General features: G+C 39.3%; 1 protein-coding gene across 1 annotated transcript in view; it reads right to left on the bottom strand.

Moving 5' to 3' along the window:
* GSG1L (GSG1 like) overlaps window positions 1–21,464 on the bottom strand; it is a 370,570-nt gene that overhangs the window by 56,567 nt on the left and 292,539 nt on the right. Inside the window, exon 5 of the mRNA XM_074282771.1 lies at window positions 19,842–20,009. Within this exon, the coding sequence (XP_074138872.1) occupies window positions 19,842–20,009 (168 nt within the window). The remainder of the gene's footprint in view (window positions 1–19,841; window positions 20,010–21,464) is intronic.

The raw sequence follows: 21,464 nt of genomic DNA, 5'->3' as shown, positions 1-21,464 counted from the left end.
ACTTTAATGCATGTGGTCAGGGCTGGGATGAAAGAACAGGGACCATTTCTGGAGGCTTTCTCAGCTATTGGCTCAGAGCCCAGAGAGGCAACTAAACACTCTTGAGACATGAGATTCTCTTGTCAATAGGGAAGTAATCAGTGCCATTTGCAATTTCCATTAGAGCCTATTCTTTGGACCCCATTCTGAGTAGCTCTCCCCAAGCTAGAAAATCTAGATTATAATGTAGGTTTCTGACTTTACTACTAATTTTCTCTATGATCCTGAGCAAGCTTCTGAACCTCTATTGTCCTGCCTGTAAGATGACAGGAGTATGCCATATGAGTGCTGTCTTCCCTCTGATTGCTGAGGGTCCCTCTATTCTTCCAATCACCTCAGTTTGTATCCCTATTTGATCCCTATTTGACTAATGTCACTTCTTTGTCCACTGTCAAGTCTTGTCAATTCTAATTCTACCACATTTCCCCAATTGTCACCTCCTTGTTATTCAGTCATGTTTGACTCTTCATGACTCCATTTTGGGTTTTCTTGGCAAAGATATTTGCCGTTTGCTTCCTCAGATCATTTTATAGATGAGGAGCTGAAGCAAATAAGGTTAAGGGACTTGTCCATGGTCACACAGCTATTAGGTGTCTGAGGCCAGAGTTGAACTCAGGAAGAGTTCTGTCTGACTCCAGGCCTGGTACTCTATACACTATACACTATAGACTAGCTGCTGTTTTATTAAACTACTACAATAGCTTTATAATTTGACTTCCAGATTTCCATCTCTACTCTCTTTAATCCCATCTTCCATACTGTTGCCAAAATAATCTTTTTAAATTACATGTCTGATTATATCACTCAGATACTTTGGAATCTTCAGCTACCTCCAATTGCCTCTAGGGTAACAAACCCTTCTGCTTGATATTTAAAGCCCTTTACAATTTGGTTCCAGGCACCCTTTCCAGATGTATCCTATGTTACTCTTTCATACTTCCATGCTGTAGTCAAATGGGACTTTGCTTGCTGTTCACTGTACATATTGTACCATTTTCTATTTTTTCCTAACCCAATTCTGCCTTTAAATAATAACATTAACTCACATTTACATGGCACCTTAAGGTTCATAAAGGACTTTCTTCACAACTGCCCTGAAAAGGTAAATACGTGAGACAATGAATTAATGGAAAGGGCAACAGATTTGGAATCAGAAATCTCATTTCTTTCATCTACTACTTTTGTGGAAAAATTTACCTGGACAATTTGACTAACTTCTCTGGCCTTCATCTGCAAGATGAAAAAGTTGATTTAGATAATTTCTAAGATTCTTTGCAGCTCAAAAATCTAATGTCCTCTGATTCTGACTCACTGCATGATGTTGAAAAAAATCCCCTTTTTGGGCCACAGTTTTATCCTTTATAAAATTAGAGAATTAGCCAAGATGGTCTTTGATGTCTCTTGTAATTATAACTTTTTTTGATTCTGTGACTACATATCTTCTTTAGCCTGGCAGTGACAAGTACTTTAAGCCCAAGGTAACAGAATTTACTGTTTGGTTAAAAAAAAAATGCAGGGAGAATAGGACACTAGGAAAGACAATGTTCACATAATCACAGAGGTTATCTAATCCAAGTTTAACCTAAATAAAATCTTGTAACATACCTAAAAGGTGCCATCCTGGATTAATTTATTTATTCATTGATTCGTTCATTAAACATTCAAGTACCCAGTCCCACTGTGCTTGGGGTTGGAAGAGATCTAAAGATAAATTTAAGTACAGTCCTTGCCCTTAAGGAGTATACAACCTAGTAGCAACATGATTACTTTGGGAGCCCCAACTGGGATGGAGCAAAGTCAAAGCCCAACTGAAAAGCAAAATAAAACAAAACATATTTTACTAACTCCACTAGAACATAAATCCAAAGCCAAGTTTGGCTACAATTTTGGATATCTGGCTATCACCCCAGGGAATTATGGGTAGGAAGTTGGAATGGTTGAGGGAGGGGGAGAAAAGCACTCATAAAAGTGTCTTTCAGATTGTTCATCTAATCTAGCATTTGCAACGTGATATAGATCTTTTCTCTAATAACCAGCTCAAATTTCTCTCATCTAAATCTTACCTCACTCTTCCATCTTACACACCTGCATGCTCTGATGTTGACAACTTTCAAATATTTATAGAATCTGATTATCTGTATTTATAGAATGCCCCCTTCCTTTTCATTTTGCTATGCTCCCCTAATTTAGCTGCTTTAATATTTCCTTTATAATTCATGCACTCACTGTTCCCTCTCACCCTTAGATTTCCCCTCTTGACATATATGCATATCCTTATATACTCCATGAACAGTGCTCTTTCCACTATACAAGACCACTTTCTTGCTCTTCAGGCTGCCAAAATTGAATCAGACATTCAACCTTGGTTTCAGTATGGCTGTCTTCACTGTGCTACTGGAGTTTTAGTCACCTCAATTTCATTCTCATTTTACAGGTAAAAAGTAGATTCCTTAAAAAAAAAAAAAACCCTCTAAATCAAAGCTGCTCTCAAAATGCAATAAGCTACCTTTCTCAAAAAATACACTTCCCCTCACTAAAAATATTAAACTAGAACTGGCTTACCAGTCATCTAGGGTTTTATGGAGAGGATTCTTGCTTGAGTAGGAAGCCTGGACTAGAAGACCTGGGAGGTCACTTCTAACTAAAGATTCTAAGAGCCTCACATTCTTTCATTCTACAGTTCTCTATAATCCTCAATTCTAAATGAGGTAGGCTTTGAGATTCATTCATGTTTTTTTTCAAATGAAATACTTTAATCCTTTAATTCTCTGGGCTCCACTATAGTAGCTTCCCAGGGGATGCTGTACTTCAAAGCAAAACATATCCCAGTCCCACAGGTCTTGGCAAAGAGAAAACTAGGAACCCTACTGATGTTGCATAGGAAAAAATATTCTCTTTTGTTTCCCAACAGGTTGAGTCTGGTTTTTCTCTTCAAATTCATACTGGTATTAGTTGTTGCCACACCCCATCACATACTACCATTACCCTAAGTTCAGGTTTAGGTTTCTTCTGTTCAGGGGCATACCATATAGGATATATATATATAGGATCCTCTTAACTATTGCCTTTTTCTCCCCAAATCCAGAAACACTGAATTCCTTCCCATAAAGGGACCAATCCCCATCCCCTCAATGTTGTCCAGTCATTGAAATGGTCCTAAGGATGAAGCAGGAGTGTGGCAGAGAGAGAAAAGGTGTCACATTCATGGCATTCAAAGATCTGTCTTTCTCTAACTTTGTCTTCCAATTGAGAAGTTGGTTAGGAGAAATCTAAAATATCACACTTAACAGAGCTTGGTTAGGAGAAATCTAAAAATGTCACACTTAACAAAGCTCGAGTAACAAGTCCCTTTAAGATTTAGAGAATACACCAATGAGAGGGTTGTAGCTGGCCAGGAAGCACTGAGCTACCCTATTGAGTATGCCATATAAAGAGAAGTCTTGTCTCCATAATTTAACCTCTTCACCGAGCTTCTGGCTTTTGTCAGACGAATAGTGGCTTTGCTACTCTGTTTATATGATCATGACTTAGCTTATTGACTATGCCCCTGACTGTTCCCCATCTGTTGCTTGGCTCACCCATCCCAGTAAGGAGCTTTGTCCTGTCCCTGATTTGCCCCTCCTTTTATCTCAGCTTGGAACTTGCTGGCTTCATCCCACAGTTACTCATATAATCATCTAGCCAAGCCCTGTGGTTACCAGCTGCTACTTTGCTTTCATTCAACCAAAACGTCCAGGTCTTTTCCACATGAATTGCTATTAAATTAGATCTCATCCATCCTGTGCTTGGATAGTTGATTATTTGAGCCTAAATGTAGGGCTTTAATTTTAGCCCTATTAAATTTCATCTTGTTGATTCTGGCTCATCATTCTAACCTGTCAAAAGTCTTTTGAATTCTGATTTTATCATCCAACATATTAGCTCTGTGTCATCCTCAAATTAGTTAAACATGTCTATCAACAGTCTTTAAGGATAGTTTCCCACTAGCTATAAATTCAGCTAACTGGACTATTATCTATAATTCTAAAATTTGTCCATAGACCAACATGAGAAATGTTGTCGAATGCCAAGTTCCAACCAAGACAGAATTATATTTAAAGAATTCTCTGAGTTGTCATTCCAGCAAACCGTGTCAAAAAAGGGAACTGAAGTTAATCTGGTATCATTTGCACTTATTGAACACTAGGCTGGCTTCTTGTTATCGTTATTTTCTTTTAAAAATATTCACATTTGCCTGATAGTCTCATATAGAACTTTGCCAATATTTCATAGATGGACCAGCCTCCAATCAGCTGTCAAAGGGATCTTCCTAAAGCACAGGTCTGACAATGTCAACTCCATTCTTAACTCCAGTGGCTTTCTATCATCTCCAAGATCAAATATAAAACCCTATGTTTTCAAAGTCCCGTATAACCTGCCACCACTCACCTTCCCAGTCTTCTTACACCTTATACTGATTCTGCCTGTACCCCCACCCACATTCTCTTTGATCTAGTAACATTGTTTTTCCTATGAACAAGACTTCCCATTTCTTGATCCTTGGCATTTTTACTGTCTTCCGGGCATGAAATGCTATGTTTTCTCATTTCTACCTCATTTGCTTCCTTCAAGTCCCAGCTAAAATCCTACCTTCTGTAGGAAGACATTCTTGCTTCTTTCTAATGCTAGTGTCTTACTCCTGTTGACTTATTTTCAATTTGCCAAGGATATATTTTGTTTTGACATAACTGTTTGCATGAGTTCCTTCAGAATAGGGGTTGGTTTTTGCCTTTTTTGTATTCCTTAATACATTTATAGACAGAACTAAACCTATATTTCTAAGTTATGAACTAGATGGATACTAAATACGGGCAGGTGGAAAGGAGGTAGCTATGTTCATAATAGTTTCTGTCTTGGTTGCCTTTTTTGCTTTGTATTTCTTTCCTTGAGGACAGGTGACCAAATAGTGATCTCTAGCCTTGGAGTCTCCAAGAACTGCCTAGCAGCAGAAGGAATATTCTGCAACTACACTTTGCTCAGAAAAGATGATCATTATCCAGATAATTAATCCAAGCTATGCCCTAGCTTGACAGAAGACAGGAATAGCAAAGTAGTTGTTTGGACAGTGCAGAGCTGAATTGAAGATGAAATGGTTGTTTGGAAAATTAAATTTGATGAACTTTTTGCAAAATGTTATTATAAATATATAAAGTACTATTTTGCACAGAGCAATAATCTCCTGCTTAGTGATCAGGAGCTGGGCAGAAAAAGAGGGCTAAATAAGTTTACCAGCCAGTGGTGACATCTCCCTTATCAGTAAGAGGAGGAAGGGCTTGATTCTCACAAGTCTCTTGGAGAAACTAAGTGTCTCTTGCTTTAATGTTTTAAGTTTCAGTCTTTCAAGAGATTATAGTGGAAGTTATGGGTTATTGTTTCATGTTTTAAATTTTTGTCAATGTGTGCATGTGAAGCATTATTTGTGTGAAGAGAATAGATAGCCATGATTCTGTTCAAAATTCTACATTGATTATCTTTCTGATCTCCTTTGAGGAAATCCCAAACATTAGACAAACCTAAGCCTTTTTAAAGTGATTTTCTCCAGGATGCTAGATTTGGGGATGTAAAGAGCCAGGGAATTAAAGAACTTTATCTCTCTCTTCAGAGACTAGCACTGAATCCATATTGGTTCATCTTATGTATATATTAAATGCATATTATTCTTGAGCTCAGGAAATGTGTCCCCTTAGCGGGAGAAGGAGCTATCTTAGCTCCCAGGCCTAGCGGATCTGATATTATATATGCAGTTATTTTTAATAATAATGGTTACTCTTTCTATAGCCCTTTATGATTTACAAAACCATTTCCTCATAACATCTATGTGAGGTGGATAGAATAGATATTTTAATCTCAGTTTATAGATAAGGAAACTGAGGCTTAAGGAGCCTATCATATATATATATCATATAGATATTAAGTAGTGAGTCTGAAACAGAGAAAAGCAGGTTTTTGATTACTAATCCAGGGCTTTTTTTACTTCACCAAACTGTGAGCTCAATAATCATAGCTTATGTTCACATACAGCTTAAAAGGTTTACAAAGCTTGTTAAATACACAATCACATTTGAGCTCTTCTTCAGCTCCATAAGGTGATACAGAGCCACATAAATGTAACTTATTATTATTCAGCAAACACTTATGAAAAAGATACTGTGTATAATGATGAAATAAAACACAGTGTCCTCAAAAAGTTTACATGCTAATGGGGAAGAAGGTATGACATGTATATATGTCAAAATTTTTGTCCCAGTTATCGATGCTGGATTTCAGAATTCAAACAACTTGGAATATCCATTCAGCCTCTTCTGCATACCTATTCTCTGAGCCAAATGAGATAAGATATCTGTGGGAGGACTTTGAGCTCTTATAAGAAAATAAAGGAATAAATACACAATACAGCCTCACTAAGCTGCAGCTTAGAGGCAGGGAAATAAAATTTGATGAACCTTTTGCATAATGTTAGTTATAAACATGGAAAGTAGTGTTTTGCACACAACAGTAATCAAGACCTGGGCAGAGGAGGAGGGCTAAATAGGGGTACCAGGCTGTGATGGCATCTCCTTTACCAGGAAAAGGAGGAAGGACTCGATTCTCTTCAAGCAACTGTGATTCTCCCCACCTGGGTTAAATAGTGGAGGTAAATCTCTAAATGTTGGGAATGTGGAACGAATGCTAGCATTTAAAAAAGACAGGCTTTCAGCGAGCAGCTCTTGAATCAGGGTTAGCTCACAACTGTGCACACCAAGGAAATTCTCTTCCTCCTTTTTCTTGTTAAATATGCCACTATAATATATGCTTGTTCCTGTGTGTAATAGTAAGGCCATAAAGTATAAAGCATGCACCACCCAACTCACCAATAGTAGAGCTTGGAGCCGCTGCTCTGGCATTTTCTGACGTTAGTGTAATTGATTTTCACCCTCAATGCTGCTGGAATGTCAGCTTTGTAATGAATATGGAAATGGGACAGTTGTGTAGGAATTCACCTGCTGCTGGTGAGCTTTGGGAGTGGGACAATGTGGGTATCTTTAAAAAGGCACATGACACAAAAGGCAGGGGCCAAGAGCCATGTGCACAGCAACCTGGAAAGAGGGAAAATTTCCAAAAAGGTTCCTAGTGGTACCAAGACACCTTCAGGGCTGAGTGCCAAGGCTGCTAACTAACTGCCATGAGCTGCTTGGGAGGCAGTGTGAGTCTGGCTCTTCTAATTCCTAGTTGTGTGACCACCTGGAGAAATCACTCAGCCTTCTCTGGTTTGCTTTTCTATGAGATGAGGGGCTGAAGTAGGTGATGTCTAAGGTTCCTTTTAGTTGTAAAAGTTCACGTTCAATGATTATTTCTCTGTATCTTTGTTCATGGTGTTTCTTTCCCCTACTAGAATATCTTCTTTCCCTGTGATTACCCAAAACCAATCTGTCCCCCAAACTGAGCTTTTACCCCATTGTCATGATGGTTGTGACTCTAGTCTATATTACTCAATAAAATAATGGAAATGAAGGCCCTTTATATATCATAAAGAATGATTTTAATGTCAATCATTACTATACTGGTGCCTTAAAATGGTAAATAGAAAGGAAAAGACACCTATTTCCTTTCAAATTGGAGAGAACAAGACTGAAGATTTTGTGCAGTTCTGCTTCATTCAAATGTAATTCATGGGCAAATCAAGACATCATGCTCTTGATGTCTGTCATTGTCTTCTTTGAGAAAGAAGAACAAACCACAAAAACTGATACAAAACAATTGTCACAATGAAGAGGCCAAAAAAGCCTAAAAATTGCCTTATCCCAGTGAATGTTTGCTCTCTTAGGTGGCAAAAGGTCATTGGTAGCTTAAGATTTCTCATTTCAAAAACTTATGAAGGAAAATGATAGGAAATAATGAGTCATATTAGATCATAAAGCAAGGACAAATGGTGGCAAAGAAGTTGCAGAAAGCTTGGCATGAGATTCAATGAAACCCAATTCTCCTGAGAACATTTAAACATGGCAATAGAAGTAAGGTAACAGATAAAAGTGGAAAATATCAATACAATTTATACATTTCTATAACAAAAATATTTTCTCCATTAATTACAGTAGAACCATCACATTACAGGTAATACATATTTTCCACATTTTAGGAGGAAGTGAAAATGGCTGCAAAAGAGATAAAAATGAGAACAGCTAGACAAAACCAGGTATACTCAATGGAAGCAATATCATTTTGAAAGAATTGAGAAACAGATTCTCAAGGTATTTGGAAGGGAATGAGCATTTATATAACAGCAGCGTAGGTGCTATCATTCACATTTTACAGGTGAGGAAAAGAATACACACGGAGCTTAAGTGACTTGCTCATTGTTATATACCTAATAAGTACTTGAGGCTAGATTTGAATTTGGCCCTTCCTGACTCCAGGTCCCAGTGCCCTATCCACTGCTCTTGAAGAAGAGAAGATATCAAACGATTGGGACAATCATAGACAATATTACTATCCACAAAAAAAGGAGCTAATAGACCAGCCATAACTATCACCCATATGTCTTTTATAAAATGCCTATAAAATCTTTACAATAATGATCTGCCCATGTCCTAAGGGTTACTTTGATGAATGAATGAGAAGAAAAAAGGCAAGTTTTCATAAACATTATTTTATGCATGCCATCTTATTTTATAGTTACATAATCAACTAAAAAGATGTAGGAAATACAAGATCCAATAGTGCTCATTATTTGTTGATTGATCACAAAAAAGCATTTGTCTTTGGCCCAGATGGTAGTATAATGATATACATTTGAGAGTAGCCAAGTGACTAATCCCCAAAAAGTAGTGATTAATGAGTGGATTGCTGTCAAGTTGGAGGCAAGTCTCTCCTGGAGTATCATAAGGTTCTGTCAATAGCTTTGCTCTTCAATATTTTTATCACCGACTTGGATGAAAGTTAACCAAATCTGATAACACAAAACCAAAAGGGAGAGCTAGCAGGTTGGTTGACAATTAGAATCCAAAAAAATCTTGGCAAACCAAAATGATAGACAAAATCTACTAAGATAATATTAAATAGAAATGATTGAACAAAAAAAAAAACTTAATGAAGATTTTTAAAAATTAATTGTACAAATAGGGATTAGGAAAGCTTGATTATGTAACTATATTGTGGAAAATAGCTAAGGTTTCTGTGGACAAATTTAATATGAGTCAGTAGTATGCCATGAAAGACAAAAAAAAATCTAATGTCTTTTTTTTGGGCCTCTTGCTGTCCACAATGAAGAAGTTGACAGTTTTGTTGTGCTCCTCCTATGCCAGACCCCATTTTGGAATATTCCATCTTAGAAAAGAAAATGATCAGATGGATTCTATCCAAAGGCAGGCAGCTTAAATGGTGAGGGATCTGTAAACTATGACTAGTTGCAAACGATAAATGGTTAATGTGGAAAAGAGAAGACTTACTGGGGCATAATAGCTGTCTTCAATTATTAGAAAGATTGTCTTGTGAAAGAATGCTGGAATTTTTTTCTTAAAAATCCTTTTCAACCCCTATTCATTTATATATATCTTTTCAGTATAAATTAAATCCTATTTAGCCTGTATATAATTTGCTTTGTATAAATTTCTTTGCATGTTGTCTTTGCTGTTAGATTATAATTATATATATGAATTTTAATTCATATATATAATTATATATAATATAATTTATATAATTACAGTATAATATAATTAGAGTATAATATACCCTCCCCTTAAGGGTTGCCTATTTTTATATCTACAAGATTTAGCATAGTTCCTGACACATAGTAAGTACTTAATAAATATGTACTGATTGACTGATCCTAGAGTACAGAATTGGGATCCGTGGGTTGAAGTTAGTTGAAGATATAAACATTCAATTTAAGGCAAAGATTCTTAACAAATAGATTTGTCCAAAAAATAAAATGGATTTCCAGCAGAAGTAGTAAGATTTCCATTATTATAGGGGTTCAAGCACATGTTGGATTTTCAAATCTAGTGGCCCTTTCTAAATTCTCATTTTTCATGACCTCGCTGTAGCCTTTAATTCTGTTGATTACCCTTTTTTTCCTTACTATCTTTTCTTTCAAGGTCTTTGTGATCCTGTTCTTTCCTGGTTCTTTGATCTGTCTGATTATAAGCTATCATTATCAACTATAAGACCTGGGTTCCTATCCAAGCTATGTATCTTTGAGTGAGTTACGCCATTTTCTTGAGACTTAATTTCACTATTTGTAAAAGGGGAGAAATATTTTGTAGGATTGTTGTCAACTTTACTACCTACCATATTGGGTTTTTTTGGTCAAAGCACATTGTAAACCTTAAAGCATTAAAGAAATATACATTGTTATTATGCAATTCATCCCAACCCTTTCCCTGGTCAAAAGACAGGAAATAGAGTGGAGATGTCCAGTGCTTTCTAAATGGAGAATTCTGACCAGACACAAGGGATCTGTATCCTTTCTTCTTCTCCCCATCCTTTCTTACTGGAAGTTAAATACTACCTAGAGGCATAGGCCTTGGACGTCTATCATCAGACCACTTATCCTTTAGGACAACAGTTAACTGTGGATTACAGATGGGCTAGTAATGAGCATAGTTATGAACAAGGGGTTCCAAGTGAGTCAGAGCCCTACCAAACATGATTAGAAATAATCACAGTTGGGGTCATACAGGGATTCCCTGAATCAACAGAAGATGAAAAGGAAGACTCTAAAAAGAGGAATGCCTTGGAACTGTCAAATTCAAGGAAACAAGAACGGAAACCAAATAGAAAGTGAATTAAAGTAAAATATTGAAGGGAACAGATGAAGAGGAACAAATAAGTAGAGAAATCTGGCCAGCAATTAAAACTACAAAGAAGCACTATAAAAGCAAAAACACAGTTTTTGTCAACGTATCATCATCATTGCAAGTACCACCACATATAATCCCCCAATGTTCTGTGCCCTGAACTTAACTTCATCTCTTTCTGTTTTTATCTGCTACCTGTAAGCAGCCTTAGAATGAGAGAGAGGCTGGAATCCTCATTAGGGCCAGTAGAAACATCTGTTGCCTTCTTGCTCCCAAAGCTGAACTGTCCTGCCTCCTTGACTGCGGTGGTAATAGCCAGCACTATAGAGCCCCCACCATGGAGGTGGATGGAAGCCAAGGCAGTGAGGCATATGCTGTGATTATCTGGGGTTACACTACTTATAATACTGAGGGCAATTTTACATCTGCTATGAGGATAGAGGAACTTTTTAAAAAAGGAACTGAGGACTTATCAATTCAGCTGAGCAGCTTTTACTCAAAGCAAGGCATTAAGGAAAGCAGGGAGGTTACATGGAAACTAGCCAGATGTGCTTCCGATATAGTCATAAAGCAAAAGTCGTTTCAGGACCCCGTTTCACACAAGAGTTTCTCTAATCTCCCCAAAATGCATTTTAGAGTGGAATGAAGATCAAGTTATGCGGAGAGAGACTTTTATCTTTGGGTATGTACTTCCAACCACATCTGTGATAACAGAGTTTGTTAATGAATGGAATGGCAAAGTATTAAGCATTAAGTGCTAAGCACTGTACTAAGCTGAGGAAACAGAAACAGCAAGACAGTCTCTTCTCTGAAGGAACTGACATTGCAATTGAGGTGGCAATGGCTTGATACAGGAAGCTTCAGCTACACAGCAGACAGAAAGGTCTTGTGGTCCTTAGGGTGCAAGGGGAGAGCAGATGATACAGCAGAAGAGATTAAAGGGAATGCTCAATGAAACTGACCTATCACTCTCCATAGCCTTAGAGTCTTATTGGACATATAAGGGGAGAGGTGGTAGAGATCACCGCAATGAAGATCCCACTGAAGCTTGGATTGTCTCCAGGGCAGAGACTCTGATCTCAAAGATCCCCAAAGCATGTCAAACAACATGACATGCGTACCAGTCATTCATCCTCTGAACTACTATGCAACTCAAGAAAGACAAAGCTCTTATTCTCACTCTGAAAGGCACTGAAGAAACAGCTAGTAAGCCTCCTTGAGTGACAGCCAAGTTCAGTGGAAAGAAGACCAGAAACCTGGGGTCTAGTCTCAGCTTTGGAACCAACACACTCTGCAACTTTGGGCAAACAGTAATCCCTCTCTTGGCTTGTTTCCTAATGTGCAAAATGAGGAACTGAGTTGGATGATTTCTATTTTTCTTCAAACATACAAAGTATATACAGACACACACACACACACACACACACACATACATACAGCACTTCCGAGCTAACCACAATGTTCTGAGCCAGTTTCTGGGAATCAGAAGCATATCATAGTCAGAGGATGATAGATCTGGAATTAGAATCTTATCACTTTATGGATGAAGAAACTGAAACTCAGGAATGTTAAATGATACTTGGGTAACAAGCTTTCAGAAGTGGAACTTGAACCTGGAATCTGACTGCAGAGTCAGTGCTCTTTCTCCAGATATTATATTACCTCTTTGTAGCTGCCCACTTGGGGATAAAAAAGCACTTCTTCAAATCCCAACACACCAACCACAGTTGTCTCTCCTTTCCTAGATTCAGAAGGGGGCTTAGAGATGGCTTCACAAGGAACTGAGCTATATACAATGGAGACAGTAGTCCATAGGACCAAAGAGTATTTTAAGTTGGAAGGTCCAGGAGAGATCAATTAATCCGTATTTCTAATCCTACAAGTGAAGAACTGATATCAAGAGCCAGTTATATAGTAAGAAGCAGAGCTGGCTTTTCACCCTAGGTACCCTATCCCTAGGGCTCTTTCTGTTTTCATGTGCTCCCTGTCTGGGTGGGGGACTTTCAGTCTACCTTTCCCTCAGGAAGAAATTAGAGTCTCTAGACACTCTGAGAGGTGATGCAGTATAATAAAAAAGAACTGGGCTAGGAAGGAGAAGGCCTGGGTTGGAGTCTTGCTTAAATTTGTATCACTCTATAATCACAGAATATATCTAAACTGGAAGGGACTCCTGAGGTCATCCAATATAACCCATACACAAAATTTAAATATTCTCTTCAATATCCCTGACCAATAGTCACCTAGCTTATTCTCAAAAATAGGGGTGATAGCAGGTAATTCTGATGCTTAGAGAGTTTTTCCCCTTGAAACAGCAGAAATTGCCTTTTCTGTCATTTCCCCTCTTTCCCCTTCCTCCTCATGTGCTCCCAATCCCACATTGGTCTTGACTCTGTCCTCTGGAGCCACAAAGAAAAAAATTAATCCCTCTCAACCACAGCAACTTTTCATATGCCTAAAGAAAGTGAAAGTGTGGGCATTAAGTCTTCTCCTCCCCGCCCTCCATTCCTGGCTAAAAATCTTTCCTTTCAACTCACATTCATCAAGCATCAATTTAAATTTCTTTACCATCCCCATCCCACTGCTGGGCCTACTCCATTATCTGTAAAATGGGGATAATAACACCTACCCTGCCTTATCTCACGGGTTGTTGTGAGGATGAAATAACATCCTGAATGGGGAAGGGCTTTGGGAAGTCATGTGCCAAGATGTAAGGGATTCTGTTCTCCAAACATGCTCTGCATTTTCCTGCCTCATATTATTCTGCTGAAATGCCTGGATCCTTAGTATCCATCTGCCTAATATCCTTCAGTATCCTTCATCTCCATGAAGCCTTTCTTGCTCTCCATAATTGGAAATGATCTTACCCGTTCTTGTGTTTCCATAGCATATCTTTTGGCCAAGGAGACAGCATGATTATTATTGAAATTATTTGTGCAGAGTTATTGTTTTCCCCAGTGTAGACCATATAGCTTGTCTAGACTGTTTATTTTCCCTAGAATGTTGTGAATTCCTATAGGAGCAAAGCTACTTCTCTCTCTGCTACTATATCCTCCCTGTGCTTGGCGTTGAGCCTCACACAGCAGAAATAATAATTAATCACATTTCTATAGAGCTTTATAATTTACAAAGTACTTCCCACACACAACAGCTTCATGAAGTAGGTAATACAAGTATTTTTTTCATCTTATTCTTTCTTCTATTAAACGGCTGGTCTAAAATAGCCCAGCTACTGAGTGCCCAAGACAAGACTTGAACCTAGGGCTTCTGATGACTGGTCCAGCACTCTTTCTGCTATGCCATGCTGTCTCTTGAAGATGAGTTTGCTCAGTAGGAGAATCACAAGGTTTGTGTGAACACTAGTAGCTGGCCACAGCTGACACTAGACTTCTCTTTGGGGGCTAATCTCAGTTCTGCCACTTTCTACCAGCTTGTCCCTGAGTAATTAAACTTACCCTCTGAGGTCTGAGTTTCTTTAGCTATAAGATAAGCTATAAGATACCCTTTCGCTTCCTTTCTTCTCTCCTTCTTGCTTGCTTTCTCTGTCTCTCCTCACTTCCCTTCCTTCCTTTTTTTTCTCTTCCTCCCTCCTCTTCCCTCTCTCTTTTTCTGACTTCCTTTCTCCTTCTTTCTCTTCCTCTTTTTCTTTCTCCTTCACTCCTTTTCTCTCTTCCTTCCTCTTTTATCTGACTTCCTCCCTCCTTTTCTTTCTTCCTTCTCCACATCCCTCTCTCTTTTTCTTTCTCTCTTCCTTCTTTTCTCTGTTCCTGCCCTCTTTTTCCCCCTCTCTCTTTTTCTGACTTTCTTCCTCCCTCACTCTTTCCATCTCTCCAGAACCTTTATGCAGACATCTCTCAAACATGTATACACTGTGGGATGTGTGGTCCTCTCCAGTGCCCATCACTTAATGATATATTTAATGCCAGAGATTTCCAGTCAAGAAAACAAGTTATCCTTTAAATTACTTATTACTTTATAGATGAATACAATTTATATTTGAGAATAAGCACTGATCAAGACATTATGAAAAAAGAGTATTGGAATTCAAATCAGAAGATGTCGGTTGCATTACTGGCCTTGCTACTTTTTCTCTCAATGGCCTTAGGAAAGTCATTTGATTGGCTTGGCCAGAGCATTGAACTAGGTAACCTCTGAGATCCTATCTTGATCTTTTCTTGATTTATAAGAAACACATTTTGAAACTCTGGGGTCTGGTTCTGATGCTGCCTCTAAGTAATTCTGCAACCCTGGCCAAGTGATTGGCCTCTGTTTGACTATGAATTCTTACCCATAAAATGGAAATAATAAGACTTGCCCTCCCTTTCTCCTAGGGTTGTTATGAAAGTGAAATTAGACTCATATATTCACAGACAGAACTAGAAGAGACCTTAGAGATCATCCGGTCTGGTTTCCATATTTTACGGAGAAGTAACTCAGCATGATATTTCAACAGAGAGATGAAGTGATTTGCTTGGGGTCACACAGCTACCAAATTGCAGGCAATATGTATAAAATCACTTTGAATCGTTAAGAGTTCCTTACAAATAGGAGCTGTTTCTTGCCATGAGAGAGAGCAGAAGGAGCATCCTGGGGATTTTCTGGCTGTAAATGGAGAGTCAGCACAGAACCAAACCAGATTGTGATGCTTGGCAATGAACAATGTTAGCACCAGTTTCAGATTCTGCCCCTCTGTCAATGACTAGCTTGACAAGCTTGGGCAAGAGATTTTTCTTTTCTGATTTCAGTTTCCTCCTTTGGAAAATGAGCGAGGAGAGGACTAGATTATCTCTAAGGTCCCCTCCAGCTCTGAAATTCCATGATCTATTCCTCACTGTGCAGAGTTTATCTCCGGCTTTGGGGTGGGCTCAGAGAACATTCCCCAATAGCTCAGAATTTAAATAAACCCTCCAGGGAATCCCAGGGATTGACTCTGTCTTTCACAGCTGCCCTGAGAGTCAGACAGCTAGAAAATCAGGCAGTTGGCATATTCAATCCACTATGATCACTTAAAGCATAAAGCTAGTCATCTTAGGGAGGGGGCAATGTAATCAGTGACCCAATTGGGAGTGGGCGAGAGTGGGAGTCACAAGGCTCACTGAATAATTAGTTATCCCAAATGGCCTGGAATTTTATCCTGCCCATATCTTCCCCCCTTCCTCAAGCTTGTTCTAAGACTGCTGACACCTGCCTCTCCTGAGCCCCAAGAATGGAAGGTCATAATATAATGATCTACCCATTGCCTTGTCTTTATATCTCTCAAACTTTAAGTCATGGACCACTTAACTCCCATATGCAGTCTGTGCTTAACCTCTCCCCAGGCTCTGGACTCAGACCTATCCTTGGGCAGAGAGAATATTAGAAATCAGAGGAACACAGGTTCATAAAGTTTAGAGCTGCACGGGTCCTTAGAGACCACCTCATTTTAAAGAGGAGGAAATTAAGAGGTTAAGTGCCTTGTCCAGGGTCTATCCCTGGAACTGGATGTGCATTTCACAGCTGCCTCAAAACACAGACAGCTGGAAAGCTAAAACACTCCACACACTGTGATGCCTTTACACACATTAAAGAGAAAGCAACTGATAGATGTTTGAAATTCTAAGTCCAACTTACTGAGACATAGAGTGCTAGAGTGAAAAATTCCTGGAGTCAGGGAGATCTGGATTCAAATTCTAGCTCAGACATGGAATTCTTCTGGGCAAGACACTCCTCCCTTGATTTCAATTTCTGCTTCTATAAGATGGGGCTAAAAAAACTTGCTCCCCCTGCCCCACAGGGCTATCGTGAGCAAGGTGTTTTGTCCCCTTTAAAGCGCCAGAGCAATAGGCCCAATTTCTCTTGTGACAGCTAGTCCTGCTTTGAGCTTGGTTTTGCCTCCAGTCAAAGGGCCCTTTTTTCACGACCATAGGCCCAGCCCATTCCTTGTACAGTAGTTCAGAAAACTGGGGCCATGTCTCATGCAAGCCTGCCTAATACAGCAACTCCAAGCTCAAGGCTTGGGTTCCTATGACTTGCTGTGCAAACTCTGTTGCTTCCTGTCTGAACCTCATCTTACTGCCGATCTACTAGAAGCTCTGCCTGATACCTCTTCAGGGAGCTCCCTGACCAACAGCATGACTCTCGTCTGCTACTTGGAGAGTTTCAAATTCTCTGCCTCTCTCTGTTTCCATTTGTCCATCCTGCAGGTCAGGACCTGGAGAATGGGAGAGACGTCCATCATAAGATAACAGACTGTGAATCCAGGTTCAAATCCTAATTCTGCTACTTATTATCTGGATGACTATGAGCAAGACATTTCAACTCTTAGGCTTTCAGTTTTCCTACTAATAAAATAAGATGGAACCAGAGGGGTTCTAATAGACTCTAAATCATATACTCCCTTGCTATTCCTGTGGTCATGAGTGTGCAGGACTTGTATGTACCAGCAATAAGGAGCCAATTCAGAGAACTCTGTGGTGTTGCCATTTAGAAACTTGGTTCTTTTTGTTTATCTTTGCTTTTATTCCAGAGGCTGGTCTGCCCTGCTTCCAGTTGGTACTGATGTTCCAAAAAGTTCCAAGATGGGCCCTGCTAAGTTGTAAGTCTGTTTACTAAATGGCCCCTTCTTTAGTTCTTAAGACTCTGTTATAGAATCTCATTCAAAAAATGAGGACAAGATGAAAGTATCTGTAAAATGCAGTGGTTACTTTGTTCTGATAAAATAGAATTCTTAACCTGGGGTCCATGGAGAGAATTCAGAGAGTCCATAACTTAGATGGGTTAAAAATTGCATCTCTATTTCAACAGGATTGATTTCCTTTGCAATCCTTTGTATTTTATCTTATTCTGTTAAAAATATTGTTCTGACATAGGGTCTATAGCATTCACTAGACTGCCAAAAGGGCCTGGGGACATACCAAAAGGTTAAAACCCACTCCCATCTCCACCTAGAGACTAGAAAAATGTAAAAGGAGTCAGTTGAGCAAGCTGAGGAGTCAGCTTGTATATTACATCAAAGCAGGCACCCATGGCAAGGTTTGGGGAAAGGGGTAAAGATGGAGGAATCTTATTCTGGACAATCATAAAAACTTAAGAGATGAAAGGGATTTTAAAGATTCCTTGGTGCAATTTCTCACTCCCTAGAGCAATCCCCCCAAAACATCCCTAAAGATGATCATTCAGCTTTTGCTCAGGCATTTCCAATTTAAGAGAACGCTTTATATATTAAACTACTTCAGTCCAGTGTTGGACAATTCTAATCATTAAGAAGTTTTATACTGAGTTGAAATTGGACTCTATAACTTCCACCTATTGGTTCTGCTTCTGTCCTCTGACACTACAAAATAAATCTCCTTTGTTTTCCACAGGACCGCCCTTTGAGTAGATGAAGAAAGGTTAAAAGTCTCTATTGCCTCTTCTATGTAGAGCCTTTCCTTAATTGTTCCTTGTGCAGCACCGTTTCACTACTTATTCTCTGAGTATGCTTCAGCTTGTCCCTTTTAAAATGCAATGCTCAGAAGAGGACATAGCACTTCCTCCAGATGTTGTCTGAAAGGGTAGAAAAGAGTGGGACTATAATCTCCTTTACTCTGTGCACTTGAAGTCTATAAATGCAATACAGGGTTGAATTAGCTTGATTGCAGTCCTACCAACCTGTTGGCTCTGACAACAGGAGAAGGAAGAGGGGATGCTGGGACCATTTTCCTTGTGCTAGCTGCTGGTTACCTTGTGAGTACAAAAGCCCAGTGGCCTTTCATGGGAAAGCCATGAGTATAGACTGAACAATACAGTATAGAATCATCTCCCATCTCCCTTTATTCTTGGCTATTTTATGCATCCAAGAGCTGTTATCTGACTTTTTTGTCAACAGGGCACAGTATTCCTATCCAAAGTTCTTCTGACTACCACTTCTTTCTTGGATTCATCATCTTAGTTCCTTCTACAGAAGGAGAGGGCTTTTCTCTCTAATTGGTGAACAGGCAAAAATAGTAACTTAAGTGTCAAGAATTGTTCTAAGTGGACATACCATTATCAAATGACTTTTCAATAGCGAGGCTGTCCCAAAAGTCCTGATTTGATTGTGATCAACAAATAATAATCATAATAATACTGACTCACTGAGGTGAGCAGAACTAGAGAACATTATACACAGTAACAGCAACTTTGTGTGATGATCAACTCTGATAGTTTAAGCTCCTCTCAGCAATATTATGCTCCAAGATAATTCCAAAAGATTCATGATGGAAAATGCTATCCACCTCCAGAGAAAGAACTATGGAGTCTGAATGCAGATCAAAGCATACCATTTTCACTTTTTTTGTTGTTTTTTCTTTCTTGTGATTTTTCCTTTTTTTTTCTGATTCTTGTCTCACAGCATGACTAATGTGAAATATGTTTAATGTGATTATACTTGTAACAGATTGCTTGCTATATTGGGGAGGGGGGAGAGAATGAGGGGAAGGAGAAAAAAATTTGGAACTCAAAATCATATAACAGTGAATGTTGAAAACTATCTTTACATGTAATTAGAAAAAAAATAATATTGACTCATGTTTATGTAGCATTTTATGGTTTACAAAGCAATTCCTCACAACAACCCTGTGAAATTATTGTCCCCATTTTATAGATGAGGAGACAGATTCAAAGAGAACAGATAACATACCCAAATCTTGGTATTAGTATCAGGGCCAGACCTCAAATTCCACAGGCCACACAGTATTCCAATCCAGGGTTCTTTTGACTTCTATTTCTTTCTTAAATTCATCAACTTAATCTTCTATAGAAGGAGGGGGGGGTTGCTTTCTAACTGGTACTCACAGAAAGATAAACAAGCCAAAAATAATAATTTAAAAGTGAGGAGAAGTATAATTCAGCCTGACCAGTTCTGGCCTGTCTTTCTGGGAGTATCCAAAATCTTTCAGCAAGTGGATTACCTGTCATTCTCAGAACCAACAGAGAGGTTGGTGACCTCCTCCCCTGATCATGCATCATGCAACACATCTGGCCCTCACTGACCTCTCCCGGAAGTATTTGATAGCCTCTGGATCAATGAAAGTTGGTTCCTCCCGGAATCCCTGCTCAAAGACTTTGCGTTTGTGCCGGAACTCGATGACCGTCTTGGTGTAAGAGTTCAGTGTGGTGACTGAGGCTGCCATGCAGCACGTGAACGAACCCCAGGCTAGGCTGCAGAAAGAGAGAGAAAGAAAAAAATAAGATGCAGGAAGACCACAGTAAAAGAAAGGCTTAAACCATCTAAGTCTGGAGGAATAAGGGAACACATCTGGATGATAGCGGGAAAGGGCCACTCTAGGGCTGTGGTAGCTATTTTTCTTTATCCGTACTTCACCTTTATGGTAGAAGTTGAAGGCCTTAGAGGCCACCATGTCCAATTTTTGTGGTACAGATGAAGAAACTGAGACCTAGAGTCAAGTCTAATCTGCATCGTACCATGCTTTTGGTGTCAGCACATGAATGCTTAAGTTTTAGAACTCAGGAATTTGATGGGAAGCCATCTGGCCCATGTATATTTGATAAAAGTCACGCCTTCTACACAACTGTATTCAGCCAACCATGGAAAGATGAGGAAAATGTAGAGAGCTTTATGTGTGCCGGGAAAAAAAAATTTAGTCAAGAACCAAGGCCAGCTATTCCTTAGTGTTTAGGTCTAAGCCCAAGAGAGACAGATGTTATCCAAATACCTCCCTCCCTCTCCTGTTAGGATTACTAAGTGAGAACTGAGGTTGTCTGGACAGTGACAAGGTGAGAATTCAGGTTTTCTGGACAATTACAAGGTGAGAACTCAGGTTGACTTGATAGAGGGGGCAAGCTCATTGGCTGGGGTGGTTCTTCCCAGAAGCCCTTGCATTATCCCACGCCCATTCTCTGGGAGAATAAAAGAGAGGACTCTCAGAGAAAGAAGAAGACTCTCTGCATTACATCAGGCCTGACGGGGCTCTCTGCAGGAAGGGAAGTCACTTCTAAGGACAAGAGTTAACAGCAACTGCCTGGGGACAACGGTTCATTTACAGGAAGAAGAATCTGTCGGAGAGATTTGAGCAGACACAGCAGATCTCTTCCCAGAGAGCGATCCAGCAGCTTCTAGAGACAACAGCTCGCTACAATTGGCGTCCACACGTGGGGCAAGGACTTTTGCTTATCCTGACAAGAGGAGCTAGACCAGACCTTCGCAATTTGGCGCCCGAACAGGGACAGACACGGTCCTGATTCCAGTGGAAAAGCTTCCGATCTAGATCTCAGTCTCTCTGACCCAGAACCGTGAGTAACGAGGAAACTTTGTTAAAGATTAAGTGAGTGTGCTAATAGATAAATAAGGAACTTAACTTGTTAAGGGCTAAACCAGCAATCTCTTATAGTGAAATGGGGCAAACACCTTCTGTTCAAGGAAAATGTTTAGAGAGCATCATCAAGGTTATGAAAAGCCAAGGATTGATTATAATTTTAGAGGAGATTACTGAACTTTTAAGAACTGTGAAGGTCATATGTCCTTCTTTTTCTCTGGAAAAAGAATTGGATCCAGATGAGTGGAAATTAGTAGGAGAGCAATTAGGTGAACAGTACAATTACCTTTGTGACATTTTGCCCTTTGGTTCCAGACCAAACTCAGTTTCCAAAGATACA

The sequence above is a fragment of the Sminthopsis crassicaudata genome, chromosome 1 (genome assembly GCF_048593235.1).
Source record: "Sminthopsis crassicaudata isolate SCR6 chromosome 1, ASM4859323v1, whole genome shotgun sequence".
NCBI classification, from domain to species: Eukaryota; Metazoa; Chordata; class Mammalia; order Dasyuromorphia; family Dasyuridae; genus Sminthopsis; species Sminthopsis crassicaudata.
The sequence above is the reverse complement of the archived record's forward strand: the minus strand, read 5'-3'. Positions and strand labels throughout refer to the sequence as shown.